The following is a 10,447-nucleotide window of genomic DNA, read 5'->3' as shown; positions in this document are numbered from 1 at the left end:
AGAATAAAACTAAAAATTATAAAAGTTTATTTATGGAACTTCCATATTTTTAAAGCACCCAACTAAGGATAGAAAATTCTATTGAAGTAAGGATGAAAAAGAGAACAACAAAGCCTTCCTAATTATCATATAGTGTGATGACTTAGTGGCATCTAATTCTGAATATTTCTTCCGAAACAAACATTCTTAATATTAAAATATAAAAATCAAAACTAGAAAGTAAAATGATTAACAAAAAACATAATAACTGCACTAAAACGATGGAGTAACAATAACAAGAATTTAATAAATCGCAAGAAAGAATCTAAGCTACGTGGTTCAATTACTTTAGTTAGGTCTAAATAATTCAACTCATTTCATCAATCACAAGTAATAGGAACATTTTTCAAATTACATTTCTCCAAAATCTGATAAATATAAGACGTTTCATCATTTCATCCATTTCTAATGGTATCTACCAATCATGTACTCTAATAATTTTAAGTGCTACAGGGTGTGAATGTGATGTTGCGAAAAAATTCAAGGGGTGATTTCCTGATAAAAATAGTGTGGTCTGTTATGTTCACCAGTATGCTCTATAATCTGTGAGAATACTCAGGATACTTTTCTCAGTTTCCTCGAATACAATATTAACACTATCGATTCAACATATATTCTGGTAACGTAAAACAAATTTTACTAGATTTCTCACTAGCATAAAAATTCTTCAACGTCAGTGAAAGTATCTTTGACTTCTATAGGGGAAATTGAGACAGGGAATATTGCAGTTAAAAAGAGTCAGAAGAAGCTTCCCTTGAGATTTCCTGAAAGCAGAAATGAAAAACCCGCTATATTTAAATCAATTCACACAGGTTATGTTAATCAATCAACTTCCAATTTCCTAAAACTTCCACACAACCCATGTGCGTCAGCATTCCTCAAATGTTCAGCGATGTTTTTTCTACCCAAAATTCCTTGATCGCTCAGTAGATTAATTTTTTCTAGCGAGAGCAGGCGATCTCGCTTCAGTTTCAGCTCTTCTTTCCACAGTTTTATCATTTCAGACATTGGCATGATTCCCCCCATCTCCTGAGGTAGGCATTCCGTGTTGACGTTTTCCAGAAGTGAAGGTTTAGAATTATGTATCTGGAATGAAATCGAATTTTGATGCTGTTGAATTCGATGTTATCAGTTCGACTCACTTTAAACCTCTGCATCAGTTTCTTGCTCATCAAGGATACAGCGTAATCAATAATGTATCTGAGAGCGGCTGGTAAATTCAGCAGATTGATATGCTTGTGGGCCATGGGGTAGGATTGCTACAATAAATCAATATTCAATCATTTGAATTCTCTACCGAAGAGTGTATCTGGAGTTATCAAGATATCCTCCCATTTTTAACCTAACTATAGGTACTATAGTTTCAGAAAAAATCGAGAATCTCTTTATAAAATAAAATAAACAGTTCGAATACCATTGTTAAGGAATTATACATTCATAGGGTGAGTCTTTGACTTGTGTATATATTTAAATTTAACAGGTCGAATGGTCGAAACAAATACTTTTTTCATCAAATATTTTTTTCTATTCACCCTAGATATAGTCATTTTTCGCTAGAGAGATTATTAAAGTCGATTTTGTTTTTTGGAAAAAGTTACTTTTATTTCGCCTGCTTTCATTTCCCTTCAAGTGTGACTCAGTAATGATCAAACTTGAAAACGGGAAACACATAAAAGTAGGTAGTCCCAAAAAGAACTTCAATATGGTTTCTTACCTCCCCCCATGTTATCAGCCTTGAGAAGTCTGTGACAGTGAAAAGAGTACTGAAAGCAGCCCCCACCCCTGCTAAATCGACAACATGATTCACGCCAAGAAGTTGAGTCTCTTCATCTTCCATCACAGCCTCGTAGGTCATAGTGAAAAGCTTGCCGAAATCAGCGTTGGTGAATTTTTGGAGATCGAATTTTCCTTGAATTCGTAACAGGAAATGTTACTTCGAAGATATAAAACAAATAAGCAAGGGGCCCGAATTTGTAAGGGTTGAAGCATTTACAAGAAAAGTTGGAAAGAGTTGAGTTTTTTCTTATAAAAGTATGAAAATATGGTAAAAAAATCAAACGAAAAACAGATTAGGGGTCTTTGACTAATTTTGAAATTTTCAAATTCGATTTCATACAGGCTGCTACAAAAATTGGTCCCAGATTTCAACTCTTTCGGAGTTACAGGCTGTGATTCCGAAAAAGAGGGATTGCTGTAAAAAATCGAGTAGGGATCTGGCAATGCTGATCAGAATGTTTCAGTGAGATGGAAAGGAGTATATTCCGCACAAGGGTATTTCGAATTTAATCTTGTGAAAAATCCAGAATCATATGGGTAAAATACAAATTTAGGTCGCATTTGCTTCAGGTTTCGACGTAAACAATTTTTGCGGAATTTCAAATATTATTTCGAAAAATTCATAACTTACCGATATTATATATGATTACTCTTCTTCCTTCAGCATCGCGAAAAGGACTTGCAAAGATGAATCTGTTGAAATTCCATCGAAGTTTAGTTAAATCATAACACTATTAGAGAGTGTTTAAGTATTCTCACCCAGAATTAATAAGTTCTTCTGCTTCGGGCTTTTGGTAATCCATATCAGGGAAATAATGTCCGAATTTTTTTCGTAAATTCATATATTTCAAGATCATTTGCTGCGTCAAGAACAGACTGTATTTTTTCGACCTCAAAAACCTGAGTAGGAAGTTGTCATCTATGAAGTAAAACAAAATGACAAAATGATAAATTAACAATAATAATAATAAAATAACTTTTTATAAGTAAAAGAAAATAACAGCTACTAATTACTAGTACAACAAAAAAAATGCATATTTGGAAAATAATTTTTTCACACATAAATTTATACTCAGGAACTTATTAACAGCTCATGGTTAGAAAATTGCTGAATATTGATAAAAAATTAAAACAGTTAAAAAAGTATTAACATTCAAATATTATAATCCAGGAAACTCATCTCTGTCATGTAAAACAAATAATATCTACCTGTGGGAATGTATTCAATATCTCTATTTTGGCTAATCCATTCTCTCAACTGAAAGAGACATTGTTCTTTGAGCTTTTCATCCTCCCCTATTTGCGTCTGTACGAATTTCAACTTATCAGCAAGGTTATTCTTTTCAGCAGAATTTGCCGGACTTTGGGCGCCGATTGTCATCTTAAGACTTTTCCAAGATATTGAACCGTATTGGCAATGCCTGAAAAAAGTTACGAATACAATAAATTCTGATAGAACCTTTATGTTTGAAATTTTGAAATCAAATTTCTGCCTTCCTCCATGAGACATCTAGATATTTCATCGACAAAGCCAAGCCTTGTTTCATTTAATCAAATCGAGTATAAACATAGTTTATTTGATAGGAGTATGAATCCTTCCAGCATCTGGGAGTTTTTATATTATATAATAATTATAATATAATATTATATATAATAATATCCAGAAAGTTTTGCAATCAGTGTAATTTTTCAAACTGTATTATGTTAGAAAACAAAGGTTAATCGAAAATTTTCGATCCCTCAGTTTGCTCAGTGGACTTCTCCAAAGAAGATTAGATAATCATCAACCTACCCCAGAATCCTTAAATGATCTGAGAGAGCTACTGCCCCGTTTATGGAACCAAATTCCTCAAGAAATTTTCAACAACCTCGTGTGTAGTATGCAAAGAAGATGTCAAGCTGTTATTGATGCCCGTGCAGGCCATACATTATATTGATAGTCTTAAAATGCTTGAATTCTCTGGGAAAAAAATTTCCTTATTTTACTCGATTTTTCTTAACCACCCTGTATACGCTGCAGACCTACAGGCTAAAATTAATTTGCAACTTGAAATCATATTGATATGAATTTTCATCACAAAAATCTTATTTTAACTATATTTTTTTGCAATTTGAGTCAATATCCCTAACTCATGTGGAGCAGTTTATTTTTTATTCGTTTTTTTTGAATGTACAGGGTGGGCAAATTTCGATGTTTTAGCACTACAGTTTTTAAACTAAAGGAGATACACTAAATCTGATACCCCATTCTCGTTCTCTTTTTCTGAGAAACTAACAACTGTAGTAGTCATTTTTGGCCACTTTCTTTTGTTTTCGGGTTATAAGCAAAAATTGGAAAAATGGCGATATTGAAATGAATTTATATCTCCGCTAATACTGATGATAGAGCTCTGAAATTGAAACATTATACAGGCATTTTTTACGTAGAATCCAGTGGCGTGCTCGCCTTTTTAGAAGGATTTTTAATTACGAAGCTATTAACCAAAGTTATGTTTTTTTAAATGAGAACACTAGTTTTCTGTGCAATTTTTTGAAAGCTTAATTTTTTTTATTTCAAAAATATATAACATCATATGGTGTGTATCAATATAAATGATAGAAAATGGTCAAAAACCATTGTTCTCAATATTTCTATGGTTTCAACTTTTGATGAGCACAGAAACATATAGCATCGTATGATTACCACTGTTTCCTTCTATAAGTCTTTTCATTATTATGAAAATTTATTAAATATATCTTAATTCAGATTTTGTGAAAATTGGTAAAAAGCATAGAAAGAATGACATTGCCGGAAGGAGACTGCTTTTGTTATAGGAAACTATTTTTCTGTGCTCGTCAAAAGTTGAAACCATAAAAATATTGGGAAAAAAGGTTTTTGACCATTTTCTATTATTTATATTGATACAAACCATATGATGTTATATATTTTTGAAATCAGAAAAAATTAAGCTTTCAAAAAATTGCACAGAAAATTAGTGTTCCCATTTAAAAAAACATAACTTTGCTTAATAGCTTCGTAATTAAAAATTCTGCTGAAAAGGCGAGCACGCCACTGGATTCTACGTAAAAAAGTGCCTGTATAATGTTTTAGTTTCAGAGCTCTAACATCAGTATTAGCGGAGATATAAATTTATTTCGATATCACCATTTTTCCAATTTTTGCTTATAACTCGAAAACAAAAGAAAGTGGCAAAAAATCACTACTACTATTGTAAGTTTCTCAGAAAAAGAGAACGAGAATGGGGTATCAGATTTTGTCTATCTCCTCTGGTTTAAAAGCTGTAGTGCTAAAACATCGAAATTTGCCCACCCTGTACATGTCTTATAAACTCATCTACCAAAACCGAAACTTAAAAAATAAAAATAAAAATTTATAGAAAATATTAAGTACTTTGACGAATGAATACAATAAAAATTCTGTTTTCCTTGTATTATAATTTATCATGATCTTACGTATTCAAATTCATCAAATAACTCCCGCCTTCAGTTCTAATAGTATATAATGTAAATTATACGCAATTATCTTGCATTTCCTCGTCCCAAAATCGTGCATACTTGTAATGAGCTCATTGCGCAACTAACTGTCGAAGAAAGTGATATTGTTTTGTGATGTCAAGTTCAAGAGACAGGTATTGTTATTATGAGTACCAAGAGGGGAACAAACAAAATGTTGTGTGAATTTGATTTTTTGTGATCGTAAAACTTTCTCTTAGTCGGATTTTTCATTTCAGTATGTAAATTACATGAGAGATTCGGAGAAATTTTTTCAGTCTACTTCAAAGCTCCTATAGATGCATAAATTGAATAAGGCAAAAGCTCATATTTTTAGATTTTTCCAAGGTTATTGACAAAGTTTATAGGAGGAAGCCTTTCAGTAAATAAGATTTTTTCACGTTTTCTTCGAATACTTATGAACCTAAGTGTAAAATTTTAAGATTTTTTTGATCAGATTCCAGAATAATCGACATCCTACCTTGAAACCAAAAAAATCTGCGAAGCGGCGAATAGTTCTTATTGAAGTTAATGAATTCAAATAGATTCAGATTTCTCAGAGTTAATAATATCGTTGATCTTAACGAGCAATTATTATTCAGTGATGATTTGAGATTATGATATACCTACCTATGCATATTTTCGTGGGATTTTGCATAAGGACCTTGACGATAGAAAAATTCGCACGAAAATATTTCCCCAATTGCAAATTGAAATGTAACATTTGGATATCAAAAGTATTTACGTAGTTTTTATGATGAGTACTAAAATATTGTTTCGTAGAATTTAGAGTATGGAATACCGAATGGTGACTAATTATTCATGTAGAAGAAATGTTTTCAGCATCGAAAATATTGGTTCATTTTCCATTATTTCCAGTAATCCTTCGGAAAAGCACGAAAAACTGTATTATAAAGTTGTTAGGTTAGCCATATAAATTCCAACTCTTTCTGTCCACTACATAAGAAACTGGCATATACAGGTGTATCTGAATAACACCGAAAGAATGAAAAGGGTGATTCTTTGAGAAAAATTAAAATGGTGATTTGGTATAACATTTTTTGAAAAACCTTCCCTCCCTTTTTTGAAAAGTTACCCCCTTCGAAGTTTATCAAAAAAAATTGTTTTTTTTGTATTTTTCCTGTATGTATATGACAGTGCAAAATCCTGGTATCGGTATTATTGTTTTTATGATAACTACTAGATATCAAGGCAAAATACCTACGGGATAGTTCATTTTTTCGAAAATGCATTGCATTTTTTTCTCGTAAATGCTCGAAAGTTGTCGAAAAAACTTGTAGAAATAAAGAAGTTAGTAGGTGTATGAATTGGGCTTTTCAGCCATGTTTTTTCAAAAGAGAAATATTCTCTAAAAAAACAAATTTGTGCTAAAAAATATCTTATAGGTTTACTATTTCAAACCTTTCTGTGTAATTTCATTGACAATAAATGATATATACCAAGTTTCGTATCTTTTGCTCAATATTATATCAAGGAAAAGTAAAAAAGAAAAACAATTTTTTTGTTAATCTTTGGAAGGGTGTCACATTTCCGGTGGGGTGGGAGGTTTCTCAAAAACTTTTATACCGAATACCCATCTTAATTTTCACCACAGTATCACCCCTTACATTTTTTCGGTATTGTTCAGATAAACTCTGTAGGATAAGAGTACAATCCTAAAACGGTTCTGTTTATTCCTAGAATGTACAACTTGGAGATGATTTTCCATAAAATTTCTCTAGTTGTGACTGTGTTTCCAGAGATGTGATAAGCATGATCAGACACTGGCAGACAGATCCTGAATATTCTTGATTTTCAAAAGTCAACTTTGTTGTGTTTTTATAAAGCGAAGATGCCAAAGATTAACAAAAAATTTACTTCACTATAGGCAGTTATTTTTGGTTAAGGGCCATAATCGATGTTAAATTGGCATCTGAAATTATTTTCTCTCAATATAAGAAAAAATGCCCATCCAATGGAATTGAAACTAAAAAGTTTTGTGGAGACCCCATCACTGGAAAATAAATACTTAGTATCTATTGCATACGCAATTCGGATGGTGCTCAAATATTAACCCTATATTTTCGAACATATTGAGATTTTTTCTAGAGTACAAGCAGATCTTGGCGAGTTCAATACATTTGGATAGATAACCACTCTGGCTATGAATTTCGACAAGCCCGCAAAATCTACTAACTGCACTCCTCTTTTTTGATTCTGGCCTATTCTTCATCGATATTTTCAAAGTTATTTCAACAAAAAAGTGCATAGAAAATATTTTTTCAAATGAAAATAACATAATTTATGTTACAAAAATGAAAAGTGTAAGAAATCGTCCCGAAAATAGCAACTTTCGGTACTATTCCTGTAAAGTGTTACCTTCGATTCAATGAATGATACCGAAAGTTTAACTTTCTGGACAGCTGCAGAAAAAGACTTTTGTAGGGACATTTTTGTTATAAACACTAATCTTCATATGAGGTACAAGTTTGAACTGACCATCAAATCAACATTGAAAGTTGAGTAATGCATGTATACTGATTCGAGTGATTCGTAATATTTTAACAGTTTTTCGCTCACAGCTTCTATTCATTCTTGTAGTCACGGTTGAATCATGCAAGAACTGATCCCAGGAAGCAAATATTTTAATGAAAAATTCATGGAAAAGTTCTTTTACAATGAATATTTTTCGACATGAAAAATTGTTGAGGAAAATTCAAAATTTTGATGAAGAAGGGAGCTGTAACTCCAGTTTCATAAACGCGTTGAAACAATTATTGGGCAGCCAAACGTCAAAAATATCGTGGAAATACTATCTCAATAATTTCCCGAATAAGGTTTGGTTACAATTCGCAAGTTTTGTTTTCATTTTTATAGACTATAGATTATTATAGATTTTACATTATATCTTACTCCAAGATAGAAATTTCTGTTTCGAAAACTGCTCACATGAACCTCTTTATAGATTTAAATTGGTTAATAAAACATTATTCTCACCGAAAGATTCTCAAATCGAAATAGTAGAAGACACTTCACAGAACAGAACAGCACCAGCAAGGATCAGTATCAGACCAGGAAAGTCAATTCCGAGGAAACTCGCAGACCTTTTATCATTTTAATAAGGCTCTTTCCGAATCAGTAGCCGTCAACTAGGGACATGCCGTCTGATTGTTGTATAGAATACAAGGTCCTCTCATGAGATGCGACAAATTAAATATTAATATTTTCGGCGGGTGGGAGGGGCGAGACGCTTACGGCATCGAATGGTTAAGTTAGATAAAAAATTTTAATTGGGATTGAGATTCGAAGGATAATTTTGCGCCTAGTCTCCCTGTAAATAATATTCATGTCGTCGGGAGGGCCGGGCCCCCTGCCCACCCCTCTATATACGCCCTTGATATTTTAGAATGATGTCTACCATTTGGCAATACGGCGTTTATTTTAATGGGTATTATATTTGATTCGATTTGTTTCCTGGTGATTGATTTGTTACAGAATCTGAAGATGCCCTACTTTCCACGATTTTTTCCTTATTATAGGAATTTCTGTTTGATTCGGGCCAATTAGTATCAATGGCCAATTTTCGGGCGCAAATTGTTAACGACGCAAAATAAACCCAAAAATAATAGTAAATCTCTGATGAATATATTTAAGCAAATCTTGTGAGTGCATACCTGTTTTCTATATTCACTTTTCTATAAAAAAAACTCTCATTATGAAGTCTTTGAACGGAAATTTCCATTGATGGTGTAAATGCCTCTGAATAAACAATTTTTCGTAAATATCCCCACCGGAAGAAGACTTATAAGATCTGATGATCGAGGGATATATACATTGAACGCAATGTTCCTAGTTTTTCACGAAAAATAATATTCTGCAATGAAAAATATATATTCCCTATTCTATCTACTTGACCAAGATCCGCCGGACAATTTCCCTTTGAACTTCGACCAACAGAACTTCAAGTGTAAGTAGTTTTGAAAATTTCCTCTATCTACATCCCATTATTTCAAGGTACTCCTCGTATATTTAGGTCCATCCTGCTTAGGTAGTTGTATTTAAAAAAATATGTATACAGGGCAGAGGCGGATTCAGGATTCGATTTGGGGGGGGGGGTCACAACCTACCCCACATTCCCCATCTCTCCCAACCTAAAATTTTCTATTATTATCTGAAAAAATACTTATTCATGGTAATGCACGAACATCTTTAGGCTTCTTCTGTTCTCAAGATAAAGTGGTTATCAGTCAATAAGAGAAGTAATTAACACGAAAATATAAAACTAAATATGTAGTCGCATTCAGAGACGGGTTCAGATCTCTCAGATTCGAGTTTTGGTGGACTATTGGAATCCACTGAGGTAAATTTTCGGAAATAGGTTTGAAAATCATTCATATATGAAAATTTAGTGTAAGCGAGGAAAGAATTATTGGTCTTGGGAGGGGGCACGTGCCCCCTGTGCCCCCCTGCTGGATCCGCTACTGAATTATACAGGGTGAGTCTTTACCATTTTTTCCGATTCGTCCCTGATAAGTATATATAGCCATTTTGATTTTTGATAATGAGCTGTGCCACACATATAGCGAATTCTTAAATAATATTTTTAAATATTATAATTTAATATTAAGTGGTAGAACACCTTTGGGTGAACTTCTCCTTGAGATTTCTGTAGAAGAAATAAAGGCCTTATTTATTTATTAATTTATAATAATAATTATAATGTCTTTGCATGTACCTTCTTCCTTATAATACCATTCGCCATTCATCATCCGTATCAGAGACTCTGTCCACATCATATTTTATAATTTTATAGTTTGTCTTAGGAAAATGAACAATGCCTAATGTCTAAAGTGAACTTAGACTTTGCCAGACTTTTTTCATTTGAGTTTTTTGGTTGAAATAAAAATCCTAGATATTCAAATTTCAACGTGCTCTTGTAAATATGGCTGCAAAACGTAATTTTTGCCGAAACGATTAAATTTTGCTATGTGTGTTCGTTCGGATTAATTGAATTGGATCTTGCTGATTATTACCTTCACCGGCGTGTCACCTTCCTGAAGATGCTATCTTTATAGCGAAGTACGTGTGGTAATTATACAGAGTGTTTTCAAAGGTGAGGCTTTTTTTTGACAGAAGGTAG

General features: G+C 32.7%; 1 protein-coding gene across 1 annotated transcript; it reads right to left on the bottom strand.

Moving 5' to 3' along the window:
- Window positions 1-469: 469 nt before the first annotated feature.
- Window positions 470-8,471, bottom strand: LOC123322681 (clavesin-2-like). Its single transcript, XM_044910661.1, has 7 exons — window positions 8,305-8,471; window positions 3,025-3,236; window positions 2,575-2,734; window positions 2,447-2,508; window positions 1,754-1,947; window positions 1,182-1,298; window positions 470-1,125 (listed from the first exon to the last, which is right to left on the bottom strand). The coding sequence occupies exons 2-7, from the start codon at window positions 3,194-3,196 to the stop codon at window positions 862-864; spliced, it is 969 nt and encodes a 322-aa protein (XP_044766596.1). The 5' UTR covers window positions 3,197-3,236; window positions 8,305-8,471; the 3' UTR covers window positions 470-861.
- Window positions 8,472-10,447: the final 1,976 nt, after the last annotated feature.

This window comes from Coccinella septempunctata, chromosome 1, assembly GCF_907165205.1.
Source record: "Coccinella septempunctata chromosome 1, icCocSept1.1, whole genome shotgun sequence".
Lineage (NCBI taxonomy): Eukaryota > Metazoa > Arthropoda > Insecta > Coleoptera > Coccinellidae > Coccinella > Coccinella septempunctata.
The sequence above is the reverse complement of the archived record's forward strand: the minus strand, read 5'-3'. Positions and strand labels throughout refer to the sequence as shown.